This window comes from Marmota monax, unplaced genomic scaffold (assembly GCF_021218885.2).
Source record: "Marmota monax isolate L192 unplaced genomic scaffold, Marmota_monax_Labrador192_F-V1.1 WCK01_AAM20220418_F8-fsc00228, whole genome shotgun sequence".
NCBI lineage: Eukaryota > Metazoa > Chordata > Mammalia > Rodentia > Sciuridae > Marmota > Marmota monax.
This window is the reverse complement of record NW_026695240.1, coordinates 932,028-952,788: the sequence shown is the minus strand read 5'-3', so window position 1 is coordinate 952,788 and position 20,761 is coordinate 932,028. Positions and strand designations below refer to the sequence as shown.

The 20,761-nt window shown below is 54.8% G+C and overlaps 2 protein-coding genes across 3 annotated transcripts in view; both read left to right on the top strand.

Annotated features, from left to right (window-relative positions):
* The window catches only part of Supt5h (SPT5 homolog, DSIF elongation factor subunit), a 28,637-nt gene extending 17,680 nt beyond the window's left edge, over window positions 1–10,957 (top strand). For both annotated transcript variants that reach the window (XM_058577593.1, XM_046440044.2), the window contains 19 exons: window positions 697–786; window positions 884–954; window positions 2,842–2,947; window positions 3,149–3,242; window positions 3,360–3,496; window positions 4,450–4,605; window positions 4,690–4,836; window positions 5,497–5,643; window positions 5,733–5,858; window positions 6,720–6,804; window positions 7,003–7,122; window positions 7,208–7,310; window positions 7,390–7,517; window positions 7,615–7,720; window positions 8,009–8,167; window positions 8,274–8,442; window positions 8,550–8,753; window positions 10,354–10,449; window positions 10,523–10,957. In XM_058577593.1, the coding sequence (XP_058433576.1) occupies window positions 697–786; window positions 884–954; window positions 2,842–2,947; window positions 3,149–3,242; window positions 3,360–3,496; window positions 4,450–4,605; window positions 4,690–4,836; window positions 5,497–5,643; window positions 5,733–5,858; window positions 6,720–6,804; window positions 7,003–7,122; window positions 7,208–7,310; window positions 7,390–7,517; window positions 7,615–7,720; window positions 8,009–8,167; window positions 8,274–8,442; window positions 8,550–8,753; window positions 10,354–10,449; window positions 10,523–10,666 (2,388 nt within the window). In that variant the 3' untranslated portion in view covers window positions 10,667–10,957. The remainder of the gene's footprint in view (window positions 1–696; window positions 787–883; window positions 955–2,841; window positions 2,948–3,148; window positions 3,243–3,359; window positions 3,497–4,449; window positions 4,606–4,689; window positions 4,837–5,496; window positions 5,644–5,732; window positions 5,859–6,719; window positions 6,805–7,002; window positions 7,123–7,207; window positions 7,311–7,389; window positions 7,518–7,614; window positions 7,721–8,008; window positions 8,168–8,273; window positions 8,443–8,549; window positions 8,754–10,353; window positions 10,450–10,522) is intronic.
* A 2,055-nt stretch (window positions 10,958–13,012) lies between these two features.
* On the top strand, window positions 13,013–20,061 carry Timm50 (translocase of inner mitochondrial membrane 50). The gene is made up of 11 exons (XM_046440263.2): window positions 13,013–13,158; window positions 14,076–14,226; window positions 14,604–14,635; window positions 14,838–14,859; window positions 16,676–16,734; window positions 16,824–16,943; window positions 17,231–17,335; window positions 17,428–17,526; window positions 18,276–18,432; window positions 18,782–18,888; window positions 19,847–20,061. The coding sequence occupies exons 1-11, from the start codon at window positions 13,051–13,053 to the stop codon at window positions 19,946–19,948; spliced, it is 1,062 nt and encodes a 353-aa protein (XP_046296219.1). The 5' UTR covers window positions 13,013–13,050; the 3' UTR covers window positions 19,949–20,061.
* Window positions 20,062–20,761: the final 700 nt, after the last annotated feature.

The window sequence follows — 20,761 nt, the reverse complement described above, 5'->3', positions numbered from 1 at the left end:
GATTTGCTTACAGATTGGATATAATTGTGCAAGAAAGAAGGAATCAAGAATGAATCCAGGGCTAGGTGTGGTGGGGCACATCTATAATCCCAGCTACTTAAGAGACTGAGGCAGGAAAATCACGAATTCAAGGCTGGTCTCAGCAACTTGTTGAGAGCCTGTCTCAAAAAACAAAAAGGGCTCTTGAGGCTGGGGTTGTGGCTCAGCAGTAGAGTGCTTGCCCAGCGCTTGCAAGGCGCTGGGTTCAATTCTCAAGGCCACATAAAAATAAATAAATAAAATAAAGTTATTAAAAATAAAATAAAAAGGGCTATAGGTGTGTATTAGTGCTGAAGCACCCAGTGTTCAGTTCCTGGTACCAAAATAAACAGTAAAATTCCAGGTTGTGAGCCTGACCAGATGAATGAAGTAGGAGGTGGCTGGGACAGGGGCAGGTTGGGGAAAACAGTCGCTTAGCTGTGACCATCTGTGTTTTAGGGACCTTCCAAACATCCAAATGGGCATGTCAGGCAGGCAGTGGATGTTCTGCTCCAGACCTGGGAGAGGCAGGCAGGCTAGATAGGGGCTTCTGGGAGTTGCCAGTTGTCTGATCTCTTCCCCATCACTCTCTTCCCCTTGCTGGTACCTGCCCTTCCAGTGTCTGGGTTCAGGGAGGCAGGACCAGACCTGCTGACCCCCCACCTCTGCCCTGTGCAGGTGGACTACGTGGAGCCCAGCCAGAACACCATCTCTTTGAAGATGATTCCACGCATTGACTATGACCGCATCAAGGCCCGCATGAGCTTGGTACTGTGGGGTGTGCTGCCTGGTGAGGGGACACTTGATCTTGCTGGTGGCTAGATCTCCCCCCTCACCTTTCCACCCATGGCCCTTTTTTCTGCAGAAAGACTGGTTTGCCAAAAGGAAGAAGTTCAAGCGGCCTCCACAGAGGCTCTTTGATGCTGAGAAGATTAGGTGAGAGTGTGCGTGGGCTTGGGGCAGTAGGGTGGGGTCCCTGTGACTGTGGTGCAGTGTGACTTTGCAGGCTGCTCTGCCAAGCTGGGTAGAGGTAGTTGTAGGTGGTGAGCTGGGCAGACAGCCTCGGGCACACTACTTTACACTCCTGTGCATCAGTTTCCTTTGCTTCAAAGATTGATTATAGCTGGGCATGGTGACTCATGCCTGTCACAGTGACTCAGAAGGCTGAAGCCGGAGTATTACAAGTTCAAGGCCAGCCCCTGCAACTTAGTGAGAATCTGTCTCAAAATAAAATAAAAAAGAAAAAGGGGGCTGGGGATACAGCTCAGTTGGTAGAGTGCTTGCCTCACATGCACAAGGCCCTGGGTTCAATCCCAGCACCACAAAAACAAGCAAACAAAGCAAAAAGAAAAGGCAGGAGATATAGCTAAGTGGTGGACACCCCTGGGTTCAGTCCACAGCATCCCTCCCCCAAAAAACAGATTGTTAATGATGGTTCAAGATGGTAATGGCCTGGCTTCTCTAGATTACAGTGAGAATCGAACTGATATGCATGTGTGCCCAGAACAGCACTCTGCAGGTAGTGAGAATGTTAATGTATCACATGTTAAAATGGGGTTTACAGATCATGTTAGACTCCATAAAAAGTCTCCACCCCTGATCTCCTGGCCACCTGCGGTGGGGGTGCAATGACTCCCATCCTCCCCAGTGAAGGGGCAAATTGGAGCAGCCTGGGCTGCCAGCATGTGGGCCTGGTGGGCTCCACCAGGGCAGGGCTAGAAAGGAGCGAAGAGGTGCCAGAGGCACCAGTGCCGCCCTGCGCTCTGTCCTGTTCTGGAACTGCCTACCTGTGAGTCAGCTGGGCAGATTCCTCTTCTGTTTTGGGGCTGGAGATGGAAGCCAGGCCTCCAGGCAGAGCCCCACCAGGCAGGTTCTCTTTTCGGTTCAGGCTGCGCTGTAGAAGGTGCCTTTCAGTCTGTAGCCAAGGGCCTTGCATACTTCCTGTCTGAATTAGCTCCATCCAGCTGGCACTCTCCCGCATGGCAGAGAGCAGACTATAGTGACCCTGCCCCCACAGAAGGCTGATAGGGTTCCCTGACAAGTCCGGCCGAGCGTGCTGTTCCCCACACCTGACTTGTAGAGAAGATGGTTGGGGGAATGGCAGCAGGGACCTGGCCTGTTCCTCTTGTGCTTTTCCATTTTGGACGGTGGCAGCCATTATCCTTCCCCTTCTGGGAGCCTGGAACGGAACGAGGTACCTGTACTGTGCGTGCTGGGCAAGGGGCACAGGTGGCCCAGGGGCTGGATAGTTCAGGAACAAGCCTGGAGTCCCACTTGCCTGTGTTTGAATCCTGACCCTCAAAATTGCTGGTTTGGCTACCTTGAGCTTGTGGTGTGACCTCCCTGAGCCTGTCCCCTCACCAGGAACATGAGCACAAATCCATTGTCACAGGGCTTAGGGGACTTTAATGAGGCTGTGGCTGTTTAGGCTAGGCCATGCTGACTGCACCATAAATCCTGTCATCAGTGTCTGACATTAATGCCTTGTTGAGCCACTCTTTACTGAGCACCTACTACACAACAGGCACTATTTAGAGGAGGTCAGTAAAGAAGGAGTCAGCATTGCTAGTTAGGAATCAGAGCAAACAGTAGCTCTTCAAGTGGTGATGCGTGTGCTGGTAAGAAATAAATAAATAAATAAATAAATAAATAAATAAGAGGGAGATGGGGCACAGGGGTCTGGGGAAGTCCTACCTAGAGGGTGTTTGCTGGAAGCTGGGCAGGCATTCCTGTTGTCCTCTCCCTTTGCTATCTGAGGAGACTGAGGCACAACAAGGTCCTCTTCATGACCCCTTTTGCTGTCTGCTCCCAACAAAATACCAGGTCCCTGGGGGGCGACGTTGCCTCCGATGGTGACTTCCTCATCTTCGAGGGGAACCGGTACAGCCGAAAGGGGTTTCTGTTCAAAAGCTTCGCCATGTCAGCTGTGGTATGTTCCATGTTTCTGTCCTGAGGTGTGAGGGGGGACAGTGTCACACACACACATGCCTGGCAGGGCAGTGCTCATGGGGTGGGGGAGCTCCTCCCTCTGCGCCCCGGCCCACAGGCAGCAGGTTGTCTGGGTCTATCCTGGGGAGTGGCTCTCGGCTGGGCCTTGCACTAACCTCTGCCCTCCTGCCCCGGGGCTTAGATCACAGAGGGTGTGAAGCCCACGCTGTCTGAACTAGAGAAGTTCGAGGACCAGCCAGAGGGCATCGACCTGGAGGTGGTGACAGAAAGCACAGGTATCTGGCGGCGGGGTCTGAAGGTCTGTTCAGAGGGCTTTGTGTATTTGGGGATAAGCTGTGTTCAGGGCCCTGGGGTGGCTGCTCAGTCAGTCAGCCACGTGGCTGTCCCCACAGGGAAGGAGCGGGAGCACAACTTCCAGCCCGGGGACAATGTAGAGGTGTGTGAAGGCGAGCTCATCAACCTGCAGGGCAAGGTCCTCAGCGTGGACGGCAACAAAATCACCATCATGCCCAAGCACGAGGACCTCAAGGTGGGCGTGCACAGGGTGCTGGCTGGACCTGGGTCCAGGAGGCGGGCAAAGATTTGGGGGCCTGCCTGCCTGCCTGCACGTGGGTGACCAGGCTCTGGTGTGCCTGGCTTCACCTCCATCTTCAAGGCCACATCTAGGCCTTCGAGTTCCCAGTGAGAGGCTGTGCCGAGGGGGTAACATGCGTGCACCTCTGGCCAGGCCAGGTTGGGGTGTGTGCAGGGCCCACTGTTGTGATTTGGGGGAAGAGATGTCTGGTTACAGTTCTGGGGCCTGGTGTGTAGGTTCTGTCTGTCCTCAGGGAGCTCCTGGGTGTCTTTGGTGACTGGGCTGTGGATATACAGCGTTTATGTTCCATGTTTCTGTCCCGAGGTGTGAGAGGGGACAGTGCCACACGCACACATGCTTGCGGGAATTTCAGGAGAGATGTTCATCCAAGAAACATTCCTGAGGCATGGCTAGGTGTTGGGTGGCATGGTTAGGTCGGCGACAGGTATATATTGGTGGTGGCGTGGTTAACCAGGGAGCCGCTGAGGGCGGGATTCTGGTATTCGTCGCCTAGAGGTGTGTCTGAGTGACTGTTGGGGTCACATGGTGTCGAAGGCTGGTGCAAGCCAGTGTGGGGTGTCTGAGGTGTGGCTCTCTGGGGGCGGGGCCTGAAGGTTTGTTCAGGGGCTTTGTGTATTCGGGGATAAGCTTTGTCTGTGGTGCCCTGCAGATGTCTTGTGTCTTGAGGGCTGACTGTCTTTGTGGGGTGAAGCATTGTCTAGGTCCAGATCCTGTCTGAGGGCCTGTTATCTCCAGGGCCATCAGGTGGCCTCAGGTGGTGGGCAAGCCTAGAGTGGGTTTTGGCGTTGGCCTCTTTCTGGAACATGAGGGGTTCTGAAGGCAAGAGGGGCAGGCAAGCTGTGGTGGTCCCTCTCACCTGCTCACTTCCCTCACACCCAATTCCTCAGGACATGCTCGAGTTCCCCGCCCAGGAACTTCGGAAGTACTTCAAGATGGGGGACCACGTGAAGGTGATCGCTGGCCGATTTGAGGGCGACACAGGCCTCATTGTGCGGGTGGAGGAGAACTTCATCATTCTCTTCTCTGACCTCACCATGCATGAGGTAGGTGTATGGATGGGCGTGTCGAGAGGAGACCAAGGGACAGTTTACTGAGAGCCACCTCACCCTCGTACCTTTTCCCGGCAGCTGAAGGTGCTACCCCGGGACCTGCAGCTGTGCTCCGAGACGGCCTCAGGTGTGGACGTGGGGGGCCAGCATGAATGGGGTGAGCTGGTGCAACTGGACCCCCGGACCGTAGGTGTCATCGTGCGACTAGAGCGGGAGACCTTTCAGGTGTGTGCCACACCCAGTGGTGGGGGCTTACTTTTAGGGACTTCCTCTCCCACAGCCCCCTCATCTTGCCAGAGCTGAGTCTGGCTGTGTGACACTTATCAGCAAGTGGCAAGTCATTTACCTTCCCTGTGCCTCGATTTCACTGCCAGTAAGATAACAGCTGCATCTGCTTCACTGGCCACGAACGACTCCCTGACGTCAGATATGTACCCTGGAACTGGTGCTATCAAGGACAGGGTGCTCTCGCTCTTCCCCTTTGTCCTGGATGTGCGCTCAGGACCTGCACTGTGGGTCGTTGCTTCTGTGCTGGATGACCCTAGAAAATCACCCCTTCAGCGCTCACTTCCCCCACCGTAGACAGAAATCACGACAGCACCCCCCTCAGAGGGAGGTGTGTATGGAGAGTCTGACCTGGGCTTGGCGCAGAGGAATGGGTCAACAGTGTTCCGTCCTGTCCATCTCAGGTCCCTGAGGCTCAGCCAGGAGGCACAATATCTTCCCAAAGAGTGTTTTGGAACAGTTGAGCTCGTTTTGGGATGGCTCACTGCCTGGAGGGTGATGCTCTGACTTTGCCTGCCCCACGGACAGTCTGCCACAAGGAGGGCGCACTGCTCCACCTCACCCTGACCCCTCAACCTCTTGGCACCTCTTCCTTTGTAGGTGCTGAACATGTATGGGAAGGTGGTGACTGTCAGGCACCAGGCTGTGACTCAGAAGAAGGACAAACGCTTCGCTGTGGCCCTGGATTCTGAACAGAACAACATCCACGTGAAAGACATCGTCAAGGTCATCGACGGACCCCACTCAGTGAGTATAAGCTCCTGCTTCCAGCGGAATCTAAAAGTTGTGGTAGGATGGGGCAAGGCCCAAGAGTGACTCTTCTCTCCTCTGCCTAGGACCGGGAGGGTGAGATCCGTCATCTGTACCACAGCTTTGCCTTCCTCCATTGCAAGAAGCTGGTGGAGAATGGAGGCATGTTCGTCTGCAAGACCCGCCACCTGGTGCTGGCTGGGGGTTTGAAGGTGAGGTGGGCATGGCGGGACTCTGTGTATTGGGTCCCCGGCTCAGCTCTACAGCCTTCCTTGGGCCCAAGAGTAGCAAGATTGGGCTTATTGGCGGGGAGCGGTTAGGAGAGCAATTGTCATTGTCAAGTCCTTGGAAAAGCACAAGATAAGTTTCCTTGGGATTCTGAGTTGCTCGCCCAGTCACTCCATCCATCCAGTTTTATTGAGCCACCAACTTTGGGCGCCAGACACTGCAGACACAGCAGACACTGCAGACAGAAGTCACTGCTCTCCTAGAGCTGGTACTCCAGAGGCCCTCAGATTCTTAGATGCCCAAATGATACAGTGGGCAGCCGTGGCAGCCATGCAGAGGAGCGGAACTGGGTGGGAAGACAGAATCACTGGGGCTGCCACTTTAGGTAGAGGAGGAGACAAAAAACGAAGAATGGAGAGCCATGTGAACTTGGTGTGGGGGGTTAGCAGCTGCAAAGGCCCCGAGGTAGGACTTGTACATAATCACGTATAAAAAAGAAACTCTGGTCTGGGTACCAGGGACCAGGAGGTGACCTCAGGGCTCTGCAAGATGAGACGATGAATTCTTATGGCTTTTAGTTTTTGTGTTATTAGGGACTTCAATTTTTGACTAGCCACATTTCAGTTTCACTCCTTGGCCAAGGGAAGCCCAGTCATCTGGATCTGCCACAACGGCAGAGGGGTGGCAGTTCCACCAAAGGGAAAGGAGGCGTTATCTCCAGGAGGAGGAGGGAGGGCAGCTGGGCAGGTCAGACAGGAAACATCCATGTGGAGAAGGTCGGTGTGGTGTGGAGGGCTGGAGACCGTCACCCAGGCCCTACAGTTCACTCCTTGCCCCTCCCCTAGCCCCGAGATGTGACCAACCTCACTGTGGGCGGCTTTGTCCCTATGAGCCCCCGGATCAGCAGTCCCATGCACCCCAGTGCTGGAGGTGAGGGGGGTCAGAGGCCAGGGTTGTGTCTGGGGGGGTGGGAGGGTGTGAAGGGGAACCTTGGCTACTCAGCTCAAGCCACTCATTGCTCAGGGGTCAGGGGTGGACACAGGATGCTCCTAACCCAACGTGTCAAGCAGACATGTTGGAGGGGAGGGCGCGGTCCTAGGGGACTGGTGACATTCTTCTCCCTCCCAGGTCAACATGGAGGCTTCGGTAGCCCAGGTGGAGGTGGTGGCGGCATGAGCAGGGGCCGAGGGAGGAGAGACAATGAGCTCATTGGTCAGACAGTGCGCATCTCCCAGGGACCCTACAAAGGTGACCTGCAAGGCCATGTGGAGGCCTGGTGGGACCAGGTGGGGCCAGGTGGGGAAGCCCAGGCCTGACCTCCTGCTCCCCACAGGTTACATTGGTGTGGTGAAGGATGCCACCGAGTCCACAGCCCGTGTGGAGCTGCACTCCACCTGCCAGACCATCTCGGTGGATCGCCAGCGTCTCACCACGGTGTACGGCTGGGCCAGGGGAGGGCCAGTGGTGGGTGAGGGGCAGTGCGAAGGCCCCACTCACACACTGTTCTGTCCACAGCGGCTCTCGGCGTCCTGGTGGCATGACCACAACTTATGGGCGGACACCCATGTATGGCTCCCAGACACCCATGTATGGCTCTGGCTCCCGCACACCCATGTACGGCTCGCAGACACCTCTCCAGGACGGTGAGTACGGCCAGGGTGTGGGGGTGGGGGGGCGCGGGGGGGCGCGGGGGGGCGGGATAGGACATAATGGCGGGCATGCATGTCTCTCACGTTACAGGCAGCCGCACTCCACATTATGGCTCACAGACACCCCTACATGATGGCAGCCGCACTCCTGCCCAGAGTGGGGCATGGGACCCCAACAACCCCAACACACCATCACGGTGAGGGCCAGGTTCTGAGGCACGGGGTGCAGGGGCTTGGGCATGTGAATGGGTATGTTGTGGCATCCAGGGGCAGAAGGCTCTGGGGGATGTACCCGAAGGCCCAGGCAGGAGTAGGTGTGGCTGGGAATGGGGCCATCCAGCCACTGTGGATAGCCACTGCCATGATGCCTAGGCAGGTGGTCCCCATCTGCTCATGGTCTCTGCTGTGGAATGGCATGTGTTGCCACCCAACAGCATCTGCCACCTTACCATCCCCAGTTCTCAGCTGACTTCTGTCCCCAACAGGGCTGAAGAAGAGTATGAGTATGCCTTCGACGATGAGCCTACTCCGTCTCCACAGGCCTATGGGGGGACCCCCAACCCCCAAACACCTGGCTATCCAGATCCTTCCTCCCCCCAGGTCAACCCACAGTATAACCCACAGACTCCAGGGACGCCAGCCATGTGAGTGCCCTGGGCTAGCCCTGATCACGGCTGCACACACCCTCCCACTGCCTCACCCCCTGTGCCTTCCCTGATGAACAAAGTCCCTTCTTTCCTGTGTCTTCAGGTACAACACAGACCAGTTCTCCCCCTATGCCGCCCCCTCCCCTCAAGGCTCCTACCAGCCCAGCCCCAGTCCCCAGAGCTACCACCAGGTGGCACCAAGCCCAGCAGGCTACCAAAACACCCATTCGCCAGCCAGCTACCACCCCACACCCTCGCCCATGGCCTATCAGGTACTGGTCACCTTGGGTGCCCTGCAGAGCAGTGGGCTAGAATGGACTGTGGCCTACGGCCAGGCCAAGTGACTGTTCCAGTGACACTATCCTCTGTTCCCCTGTAGGCAAGCCCTAGCCCTAGCCCAGTTGGCTATAGTCCGATGACACCTGGAGCTCCCTCCCCTGGTGGCTACAACCCGCACACACCTGGCTCAGGCATTGAGCAGAACTCTAGCGACTGGGTAACCACTGACATCCAGGTGAAGGTGCGGGACACCTACCTGGACACACAGGTGGTGGGTCAGACAGGAGTCATCCGTAGTGTCACGGTGAGTGGGAAACAGGCATGTTATGGTGATTGGTCAGCAGGCATCCTCTCCCTGGGTGCCCCCAATTTTCATGTGTGGGTTTTTTTGTTTTTATTCTTTAACTAACCACATTGACAAAGATCCATCCATAGGTGGACAGGCACGGGAGGGTTCGGGGTTTCTGCCCATCATACTCAACTCTGCCTGCCGCATTCACAACTAAAGTCTGTGACCTGAAACAGAGAAGGTGGTTGATTTCTGTCATAGTCCTTTGAGATCAGCTCAGTAACATGTCCCCAGCACCTTGTCAGGACCAGGCTTGGGCTTAATGTCAGGCATCCACACCCCTGGGCTCCTCCAGGCCTCCTGGCCTCTCCCTTCTTCACACTCAGCCAAGTTCAGGACCTTTCCACACACACCTTCCTGTCTTCCTTCCGTGCGTTGTCTGGCCAGTGCCTGCTCGTGCTCAGGGAGTGTCTGCGCCAGCTCGGGCCTGGGGCTCAGTGTGGTTCTGTGTCAGTGTGGTTCTGCAGGTGCTGCAGGAGAGCTTGGCGCTTACCCTGGTGGGTTCTCTGATTGTGAATGTTGATTGAGTCAAACAACATCAGAGACTAAGACACTCACAGGCCTGCCCTCACAGGCCTCACGTTCCAGGGGTTGGGGGCAGGGGGCAGATATGTCCTCAGACAGGGACAGTCCAGAGTGGGCACAGCTGGGATGAGGCAAGCCCAGAGCTCAGAGGAGCTGGTAGGTGACGGAGAGGAGGCACCTTACCCAGCTTTAGGGGGGAATCAGGAAGGACTTTGTGGAAAGGGAGACTTCCAAGCCCACGACCTGAGGGACGAATAGGAATTAGCCAAGGAGAGGACAGGGAGCTGCACGTTTAGTGGAGCCAAAGTATGTCCATTTTGGCTGGAATATAAATAGCCAAGGGGAAGGTGAGCGGTGAAGCCAGGGGAGTGGCTGGGCCAGGTCCTGTGCCAGCCTAGAGAACTCTGGACCATCCAGCGGGCACTGGGGAACCACGGAGGCATCTAGGCAGCAGGGGAGTGATGGGCTCGGGTCTGTGGTTTGGAACTGATTCTCCATGTTGCAGTGTCAGGGAGGGAGTGGAGGTGGTGAGACTGGGGTCTTGGAGCCCTGAGGAGTTGGGGGCATCAGGTTGCTCTATGGCAGTGCCATGGGGAAGGAAGGAGGAACCGAGGTGGGAGAGGAGACCCTCCGGAGGCTGAACGGACAGACCTCAGAGCTGGACCACTGTTGGTGACAAGGATGAGGTCCAGAGCTTGACTGGGCTGTGGGGCCATCTGACACCAGGGCCCAGGATGGGGGGCAGGTAGAAAGAAGCCAAGGCCATTTGAGGACATGAAGAGTCAGGTGCCTGAGAAGTAGTCCCCGTCTGGCCCAAGTTCGCTTCATCCTGGGGCTTCCCTTGCTGACTTGGTCCCCCCCACCTTCCCTGCCACCATGCATCATTGGCTCCAGCCTTGGAACCAGGCACAGCTGTGGCCCTCCTTGCTCGCTTATCACATGGGGATTGAGTTTTCAGAATGAGCCTGTAGCCTGTGTCCCTTGGAGAGTGGGAACAGGACAGGTTGACCAGGCTGTGCCTACCCTGCAGGGAGGCATGTGCTCTGTGTACCTGAAGGACAGTGAGAAGGTTGTCAGCATTTCCAGTGAGCACCTGGAACCCATCACCCCCACCAAGAACAACAAGGTAGGTTAGGGGACGGGGCCAAGGGGTGTCAGGCTGCTGACATGGGGCGCTGATTCTATGTCCCCCACTTCAGGTAAAGGTGATCCTGGGTGAGGATCGGGAGGCCACCGGAGTCCTGCTGAGCATCGATGGTGAGGATGGCATCGTCCGCATGGACCTTGACGAGCAGCTCAAGATCCTCAACCTCCGCTTCCTGGGGAAGCTCCTGGAGGCCTAAGTCAGGAGGAGAGGTAGAATTCAGAAGATGACCCGGCAGACGAAGAGGACCAGGACCCTCCTTCCTTCCCTGGCCCTTGAACCTGAAACAGAATCCTGGGCTTGAGTAGGGCTCTGCTGATCATTTTGGAGTTTCTTTATCTTCTTTTCTGGGTTTCCACCCTCTTCCTCCCTGATGCTCATAGGAATCAGAGTAGAATCTGGGGAAGGGTCCCCCACTTCTAACACCCCGCTGCCCCCAGCTTGCTTTTGTGTTTATGGTCTTTCAATAAAAAGAAGACGTTTGGTCAGAGCTGTGTGTGTGTGTGTGTGTGTGTGTGTGTGTGTGTGGTAGAGAGAGTCTTGTTTGTAGTGGGGTTATTTACAAAGCCCACTTACTTCCTTCTGTGCTTTGGGGTAAAGAACTGGAAACTATCAAAGTTCTCCCATCTAAAAAATGAGTTTGTACCTCAGAAGGCTCATGAGAGGGGTGGATGAGAAGACATTGGAAAGAGGTCATTGGAACAGAGCTTGCTATGTGACTAACAAAATTACTTCTTACTCAGGCATGAATTTCTACTAATTGAAAATCACAGTCAACCCCCACCTTACAGGGGTTGGGGCTGTAGCCCAGTGGTAGAGCGCTTGCCTGGCATATAGGAGGCACTGGGTTCGATCCTTATCACCACATAAAAATAAACAAGTAAAATAAAGGCATGCTATTCATCTATAACTACAAAAAAACAAGCCCTACAACCTAAATGTCGCCTAGCAGCACACTTGATGGTCCTTTATCTTGAGTTCCAAGAGCAGTGACACCAGAATTACTGAAGCTTGTGATAACATGGTGACAGGAGTGGGAGCAATGTTAAGAATGGGGCTTTGGGGGCTGGGGTTTAGCTCAGTGGTGGAGTGCTTGCCTCTCACATGTGAGGTACTGGGTTCAATCCTCAGCACCGTAAAAGGTATTGTGTCTATCTACAACTTAAAAAGAATGGGGCTTTGTATCTTGAACTTCCTGTTCCTCATTTGATATTACATCGTTAATATCTTCTTGCGGGGAGGGGTTTACTGGGAATGGAACCCAGAAGTGCTTAACCACTGAGCCATATTCCCAGCCCTTTTTATTTTTTGAGACAGAGTCTCACTAAGGAGCACAGAGCCTTGGCAAATTGCTGAGGCTGACCTCAAACTTGTGATCTTCCCGTCTCAGCCTCCCAAGCCACTGGGATTATAGGCATGCATCACCACGCCCGACCAATATTAACACTTATACAAATATGACAGTATTATAAAATACTTCAGATATTTAAAAAGATACCTCTGGGCAGGGTGGCATACGCCTGTAATCCCAGTGGTTTGGAAAGCTGAGGCAGGAGGATCTCCATTTCAAAGCCAGTCTTAGCAACTTAGGCTGCAATTCTGTCTCAGAATTTTTAAAAAAGCTGGGGATGTGGCTCAGTGGTCAAGCGCCCTTGGGTTCAACTCCTGGTACCTAAAATAAGTAAATAACCACGAAGACCCATGTCCCACTTCCCAGCTTAGGAAACAATAGGTACCAGAGAGAGAACCAATTTTGACAGCAGCCCCAATCCATCCCCTTCAGCAGTAACCCCACCCTGGATTCCGCTTCTTTACCTTGCCGGGCTTTTGCTACATTAGTATTTTTGGTTTTTATATGTAAGTTATCAGAGCCCACACACACTGAAAATGATTTGGCAAACATTCACGGCTTCAAATTCGTTGATTTCTCGCTCACTATTAAGGGCCCTCTCCAGCCACGCATGGCGCTGTGCTGCCTCTCCTGTCCCTTTATAAGAATTCATGGTAGGAGGGGCAAGAAGAGCTCTGGGTAAAAGAAGGCAGATTCCATCTCAGGGCTGGCTTTTCAGATGTCCTCCAAGTCTGTTTCCACTTCTGAAAATTGAGAGGTAAAGATAAAGACCCCCTTAGGGGAGACAGCTATGGTTGGGTTCTTTTTTTTTTTTTTTTTTCCTTTAACCTTTATACTTATTTTTGTGTGATGCTGAGTGAGGATCGAACCCAGTGCCTCATGCATGCTAGGCAAACGCTCTACCACTGACCTACAGCCCCAGCCCTAGCCTTAGTTTTACCTCCAAGCAATAGGTCTTATCCTCGTCCCTGCCTCGTCCAGTTGCAGAACTGGTGTTCCCTAAGGATTGAGGGGGACGTGGTGCCAGCTGACAGTACTCCAATCGGTGTGCCTGGGAGACAGCTAATAAAGAAATCTAAGGCGGTAGCACCTGCGGCAATCCGCCTGGAGCCTCTTGTCTCTCTCAGGCTCCCGTCAACCCACCCCTTCTCTGCGTCCTCATTGGCGGCAGCCTGCGCCCGGGGCGGGAGAAGAGGGAGCCAGTGGGCGGGGTCTCGTGGCGTCAGCGCAAGATGGCGGCCTCGGCGGCGCTGTTCTCGCGCTTGCGGAGCGGACTCGGGCTCGGCGCGCGGGGGCTGTGCACCAGGCTGGCGACGCCGCCCCCCCGAGCCCCAGACCAGGTGAGCTGAGTGGGTTTGGGCCCTGGGTGCCTGGGCTCCTCCATGAAATTTCGGACGTATAGCTGCCGGGCAGGGGTTCTGGGATGCTGCACCTCAGGGTGCTGAATGGAAATCCGCCTGCGTTTGAGGGGTGCTTCCCTGCCTGCCAGGGACACATTTGCTTCCTGGGATGGATGTTGGGGCCCCAAGGGCATCCTCTGGATCACACCTCCCACCCACGTGGGCGGCCGAAGAGGTCACCTCTTTCCCTGTGTCAGTGAACACTCAGGTGATAACACGACGGGGAGGGACCCGGGACGCTGGGGTTCCAGCCTGGCCTTGCGGGTATTTTTTTGGAGTTGTTAGTGGTAGTGAAGTAGATGTCCGGGCTTCGGATTCGACCTTCTTCCATGTGGACAGATCCCAACCATTCTGACCTCCAAGTTCATCACTTCCGTTCCCTTTTTTCCCCAAGTCCCATACAAGTTGCTCTTCCCTGCCCCCACTCCTGTCCTTTTTTTTCTAGACCCTGCTACCTTGAGCCTTAGGAATCCGGATGTTTTAACTCTCAGTCTTGTCCCGTGTGCCTCTGTCCCCCAACTTCAGGCATCCCAATTTTGGGCGACCTGATCCCTTAGTCTCCCTGACTGACTTTGCTGGGCTCCAGACCCTCCAGTTCTCTTACCTCCAGGGTCCTGGGTAAACTGGCCTGTCAGTTCTTAAATTCCTGGATTCGTTGCCCTGTACAGTCTAGACACTCTGAAGGGGGTCCTCTCAGTTGCCCTTCTAAGAATACAATGCTGGGGGTTATGTGGGTGTCTGCTTCTTGGCTTCTGATTTTGATTCTACTTGAACTAGAGTAGAGGTCAAAGTATCCTGACCTTGTCTCTCCCCTCTCTTAGCTAACCGCCTTCCTCCACTCCTCTCCCAATCTGCAGGCTGCAGAGATTGGAAGCCATGGGAGCACTAAAGCCCAGGGGCCACAGCAGCAGCCAGGCTCAGAAGGTCCCAGCTATGCCAAAAAAGTTGCACTTTGGCTTGCTGGTTTGCTTGGAGCTGGTGGGACTGTGAGCATCATCTATATTTTCGGTGAGGGACATGCCCCTGCCCCCCAATTTTGTTCTGCTGGCTTCCTGAATTCTACTGTGGAACCTTCCCCTCTTTCCCCGTAGTGGCTTCACTGATCTTCATTCTCTGACCCTTCAATAGGGCTGCCAACTAGGACACCTATTTTGAAAACTGGAGAAGTCTCCTTCTCCTTTCTACTCCTTCTGTCTCTCGAGCTGGTTCCTGTATCAGGCTATGGGGAACCAATTGGAACCCAGTCCCCTCCTCCCTTGAATCTAGGAGGCCATACCTCTAGCCCTCTCTCTCAGACCCAGGAGTCCAAGCCCCTGACATACCTTCTACCCCCAAGAGCCAGGAGATGGGGTCCCCATGTCTTCCATTGATTGTCTCCCTTGCAGGAAACAACCCTGTGGATGAAAACGGTGCCAAGGTGAGGGGGAACAAGGCCTTGCCAGAGTCCTTCCTTTGTGAGGGTGGGTTCCCTTTGGTCTACTCAGCTTGTCTCTGGCCTGGAGTGAGCCTCTCACTCCCAAGGACCTTCTACTCCTCTCAGAGGTCTTGGAGAACCTTTTATAAATATGTTGGGGTCCTTGTTCCTTCCCTAACTTTCCATTTTTCTCTCCACCTCCCAGATTCCTGATGAGTTCGACAATGGTAAGTCAACAAGCACAGATTCTGGGGTCCCCTGGCCCTCTTAACTGTGCCACTTAGGCACAGGAGCCCTCCCCATCTGGTGCTCCCAGCCCCTCCTCCTTCTATTGGGGGGGCACAGACATGGGGGGCAGCAGCTGGATGGCTTGGGGGAGGGGCATTACAAAGCCCCAGCCCCCTTTCCTGGCCCCTCAACCCAGGAGCAGATGGCAGAGGACAGATGGGGGAGGGGAACCTGGGTGGGAGGGCTTGGGGAGACAGGGCAGTCTATCCCCAGACACATGGCTTCCTGTGCCTTAGATCTGAGCATCTGCAGCCCCTAACCCCCTCCTCTTTATGACAGCCTCTTTTTTTTCCCCTAAGCTCCTACCCCACCAGGCTCCTCATTTCCAAAACAATGCCTCCCTCCCTCCCCCTCTCATTAACCAGCTTTTGATGGGGAGCTTCTGACAAATTGGATAGTAGTTGTCAATTCTGTCACACCTGGCCCTTCCCAAGAGAAAAGTAAAATTGGTGGATCCAGAAAGCCACCTGTTTTGTGCTGGGGAGTTTGTTATACTGATTGTTGCAGCGAGGCATCAGGGTGAGTATGTTTTAACTGGGCAGATATAAAATTATAGTGGCTTCAACAAATCAATATGCTGATTTAAATTGGGCAGGTAGAGACATAGGTTTAAAATGTGCATATTAACTGGTTTCAATATTGTGGTTTTTCAGAGATTGGCCCATAGGTAGAATTGGATTGAAAATAGTGCCCTCCAGCAGGCACTCCTGGAAGCTCTCGGTTTCAGCTGAAGCCAATGTACTCATTTAAACCAGGGTTTTTCACCTTCAGCCCTACTGACAGTTTGAACTAGATCATTCTTTACTGTGGGGGGACTGTCTTGTGCATTATAGAATGTTTAGCAGCACCCAGGATAATTATATTTACGCACTAGGTACCAGAATCATGGCAATCAAAACTGTCCCCACGGGCTGGGGTGCGGCTTGGAAGAGCCCATGCTTAGCATGGGTGAGATCCTGGGTTCAGTCCTAGCATCCAAAAAAAAAAAAAGGTCTCTAGACATTGCCAAATTTATGGTGGTAGTGTGTGTCAGAGGGACAAGATAAATAAAAGTGTTCTTAGTTGAGAATCTGTGGTTTTAAGCATACAGATGTGTCTGTGTTCACTGTAGTATAACTAGACTAGTGCACTGGCTTTGAGCAGACATCTCAAGCTCAGGATGGACTAAACACTGGCATAAGATCAAAAGGTGTACATGTCTGAATTTTTTAAAAATATTTTTGTTTAGTTGTAAATGGACACAATACCTTTATTTTGTTTATTTATTTTCTTGTGGTGCTGAGGATCGAACCCAGTGCCTCACATGTGCGAGGCAAGCACTCTGCCATTGAGCCACAGCCCTAGCCCCTTTATGTCTGAATTTTAGGTGGGCTATTTTTATACCTGGCATGGAGTGTGGAAGTAAGTATTCACATTAAAACTGGGTAAGTGAGGGGGCTGGGGCTGGGGCTCAGCGGTAGAGCCCTCACCTAGCATGGCTGAGGCACTGGGTTCGGTCTTCAGCACCACATAAAGATTAATAAAGGTATTGTGTCCATCTACAATCAAACATTTTTTTTTTAAAACTGGGTAAATGAATATCTTTGTTCCCACCTGGTAATATGTCGTTGCCATCTACCTTTTGGCCTCGAAATGAGCTGATTGAAACCAGGCGGGAGTAAACCTGCTGTGTGTCTGGTGGATCACAAACCTCTGGTGTTTGGGAGGTCGAGCAGCAGCTTATCTTGGAATCCTTTGTGCCCAATGTTCTCCTAGATCCAATTCTGGTCCAGCAGTTACGTCGGACATACAAATATTTCAAAGATTATAGACAGGTAAGCAGGGACCTGGGCCTGGTCCCTACCTTCCGTCCTCAGCCCCCAGCTTCTGTGTCAAGCACCCTTGTCCCTTTTCTGTCCCACAGATGATCATTGAGCCCACCAGCCCCTGCCTTCTTCCAGACCCTCTGCGGGAGCCATACTATCAGCCGCCCTACACACTTGTCTTGGAGCTCACTGGTGTCCTCTTGCACCCTGAGTGGTCGGTGTGTCTCGGGGAAGGCAGCGGGTTGGGGATAGACCTGTGCAGTGGGCTGGGGGTGCTGTGTGATCTTGGGGAGAGCCTGTCTCTTCCCACTGCCTCGCTTTCAGTGCCCACTGTGGGGCTGTCGGGGGTGTGCCAGGAGTCGGCTCTTGCTCCAGACTCTAGTTCTTAGCCCTTGTGTTCTCAAACCCCCAAGAACAGAGGGAACCCTGGCTCTGGGAACCCCCTGGCTGGGTCTAGGCCCCGGGCCCCTCGTGGTCCTGGTGGCTCACTGCCCTCATCCCCCAGCTGGCTACTGGCTGGAGGTTCAAGAAGCGGCCAGGCATCGAGACCTTGTTCCAGCAGCTTGCACCTCTGTACGAAATTGTCATCTTCACGTCAGAGACTGGCATGGTGAGGCTCCGGGGCAGAGCAGGCATGGGTGGTGTGGGGGAGCAAGAGATCTGGTGGGCCAGACCCAGCTGACCTCTCCTTGATCCCCCCAGACTGCGTTTCCACTCATCGACAGTGTGGACCCCCATGGCTTCATCTCCTACCGCCTCTTCCGGGATGCCACAAGATACATGGATGGACACCATGTCAAGGTGCCGTGTGGGGGTTATGGTGGGGGGCCTCTGGGGTGGGCTCGGGTGCCAGCACTGCCAGAAAGAGGGCTGAGCTCCAGTCCCAGCCTCCACCCTGCTTGTGATTCTGTACAGATCTCATTCTCCTGGCAGGACCTGAGCTTGGCGGAGCATTTTGGCCCTTCCTCCAGAATCTGGGGGAGTGGGGAGAAGTGGGGTCTCCCTAAAGAAGACAGTGTGGGTGAGGGGTAGTGATGTGGAGTTTCGTCTCTCTGTGTCTGTAACTGGGTGCTTCAGGACAGTGGATAATTGCAGTTGCTCCCATGAGCCTGGGTGTGGAAACACATGCCGGGGTCTGTGCCCGGCTCCAGGATTCCCTGTGCCCAGGCGTCTGTTGGGCTTCTATCTGGGTCTTGGTGGGGCTGGGGGCTTACGTTGGGATTCAGCGGTGCATGGACTGTGACGAAGGTCTGTGTCAGTCTGTGTGACTCCCTGTGTGTTGCTGTGGGTCCATCTGCACCTCTTTTTCCTGGGCAAGAGGTTCTTCGACCTGCAGCATATCACAGTCACCTCACCTGGGCAGTAGTTGGACACGCCAGGGCCCGCCCATCCCAAGAGGGCCTAGGAGTGGCGTGACTCCGCCCAGCCAGAGGCCGAGGGCTCTGCAGGTGGAGTTTGGGAGAGGGGCCATGGTGATGCCTTGTGTGTGCATGTTCCTTGTGGGGAGGGGAGGGGCACAGAGAGTGACCTGACCTGTTGCCCACTTCCAGGACATTTCGTGTCTGAATCGGGACCCGGCCCGAGTGGTGGTCGTGGACTGCAAGAAGGAAGCCTTCCGCCTGCAGCCCTACAATGGTGTCGCCCTGCGGCCCTGGGACGGCAACTCGGACGACCGGGTCTTGTTGGACCTGTCTGCCTTCCTTAAGAGTGAGGCTGGTCCCACCCTCCTAGCCCCTGACCCCAGGGACCTGGTCCTCAAGGTGATGGCAGATGCTTGATTCTGCCTTGTCTTTCTTGTCCACTGGCAGTCAAGTGAGGCCCTGGGCTCAGTCTCCAGTGCTGGGAAAACAAACTGCAGTCGAGGGGCAGAGGCCACGAACATCTTGGAGTTCCAGAGACTCCTATGTCCGGGTGCTCCCCTGGGAATGTCGGGGGAGCCCTTGTGGAGCATTGAGAGCGTTCCAGGGAGTGTCGGTCTAGGATCTGACCTTGGCCCTGTGGGCCCTGCCTCCCTTGGGCCTCAAGGCTGGCTGACCGCGTCCTGTTGTGCCCGCAGCCATCGCTCTGAACCAAGTGGAGGATGTGCGGACTGTGCTGGAGCACTACGCCCTGGAGGATGACCCGCTGGAGGCTTTCAAGCAGCGGCAGAGCCAGCTCGAGCAGGTTGGACTCGCTCCACGCCCAGGGTCCTTTGAGGCTCCCGAAGGAGGTTCCTGAAGCAGCCCCTCTCTATACTGTCCCCTGGCTGACTGTGACCTTGGCCAGTACCTTCTCCTTTGCCGCAGTATCTGTGACCTGGGGGCGGTGACACAGCCTTCCGGGCAGGGATGTGGTGAGGAGGGTGGCCTGGTTCTGTGGGCTGCTCAGGAAATGGAAAGCACTTGAGATGGGTCTGGAGGAGGGAGTGTCCTTGACACTTGTGAGCAGTCCTGGGGACTCCCTGTGGAGGTAGACCTAAGGTTTAGATCATGTCTGGAGGGAGGTGTCCATGGCACTTGGCCAGGAGTCTGGGGAGGGAACTTTGCTGGTCTTGGAGGGACACTGGTGTGTGGCTCGAGTCAGAAAAGATGCTCATGTCCAGGCTGCGGTTGGCCAGATTCTGGGTTGGTTTTCTGGGGCTAGCTAGAGCCCTAAGTGCCCAGAGAAGGCCTGGAGAGCTGGGTCAGGGCTTCCCCCATGCCAGCCACTGGGTGCTCGGAGTAGGACAGGGCAGTCTGTTGAAGAAGGCTATGGTCTTTGGATCTGGGGTCTCCCCCAGTATCCAGGATGGGGTCTAGGGTCTGAGATAGGTTCCCAGGCTTTGGGGAGGGGCTTCTGAGAATTTTCTGCCTGAGAAACTCCTGAAGTTCATGGCTGAAAATCCTGAGGGCCTGGGATCTGAGTGTGGTGTCCCCCAGGCATCTTGAGGTTGAGCTCCTGTGACGCAGCTGGCCCTTACCAGTGTGTGAACAGGGGCTGGAGCTGGCGTGCAGTGCTCTGTTGGTTTGGGCAGGGGAGTGGGCCCTGGGCCAATGTCTAAAGGAAGGCTGGCCCCTGGGCTGAGGCTGGGGACTGGCAGTGTGGGAGGAAACCCACCTACCCCAGGCTGACCTCCTCCTCCTCTTGTCCCCTGACCGCCCAGGAGGAACAGCAGCGCCTGGCTGAGCTCGCCAAGTCCAACAAGCAGAAACTCTTCTTCGGCTCTCTCACCAGCCGCTTGTGGCCTCGCTCCAAACAGCCCTGATGCTCTGGGCCTCCTCAAACTCACTGCCTGGGTTCAGGGCCTCAGGCCCCAGTGCTCCCAGACCAAGGCTTGGGCAGCCACATGTCCAATAAAGTGCATCCCAGATGGCACAACTCCTGTGTCCGGAGAGTCTCCAGATGGGGCATCAGGGTGAGGTCCGGGACTTGGGTCATCATGCCACAGTGGCCAGCTGACTGCCGAACAGAGCAGAGGCTCTGTAGGATCAGGGCCAGTTTGGGCCTGGCTATCTGGAAACCCGGGTCTCTGCTCGGCTGTCTTCCCATGTGCTGTTTGATCTGCAAAAAGTGCACCTCTCTGGCTCCAGATTCCTCGCATGTGGAGAAAAGCAGAGGATGGGGGTTAAACACAGGTAGCTCCCGTGGAAATAAAGCCAAGTTGAGCCCTGGTGGTCTAGAGATGGCCCCACCTCACCTGGACATCTGCTCACCTCCCGCCAGCCGTGGCCCCACGGGAAGGTGGCCCTGGAGTTGTTTGAGCTTCCGGTTTTTCAACAGAAGCCCAAAGTTGGGAGGGATGGATGAGTGGATGGATTGATTTTTGAGATGCGCTCTCACTGTGTTGCCGAGGCTGGTCTTGAACTCCAGGGCTTGAGTGGTCTTCCTGCCTCAGCTTCCAGAGTATCTGGGGCATAAGACTGCTACAGTGCCCGCCCAGAAATGAGGATTTTTATATTAAATCTCACTGTTGATTGGTTTTCTGCAGTGCTGGGTGGAGCCCAGGGCCTCACACACCAGGCTGAAACTGCCCTGAGATTTAACAGCCACATGTGTCTCCTGGCCCCCATATTGGCAA

Bases quoted from the DNA above. Each gene is read 5' to 3' on its own strand.
- Timm50 (XM_046440263.2), top strand. From the start codon at position 13,051: ATGGCGGCCTCGGCGGCGCTGTTCTCGCGCTTGCGGAGCGGACTCGGG. The intron at 14,636-14,837 runs GTGAGGGGGAAC...TCCACCTCCCAG, and splicing joins TGGATGAAAACGGTGCCAAG to ATTCCTGATGAGTTCGACAA. The intron at 17,527-18,275 runs GTGCCGTGTGGG...GCCCACTTCCAG, and splicing joins TGGATGGACACCATGTCAAG to GACATTTCGTGTCTGAATCG.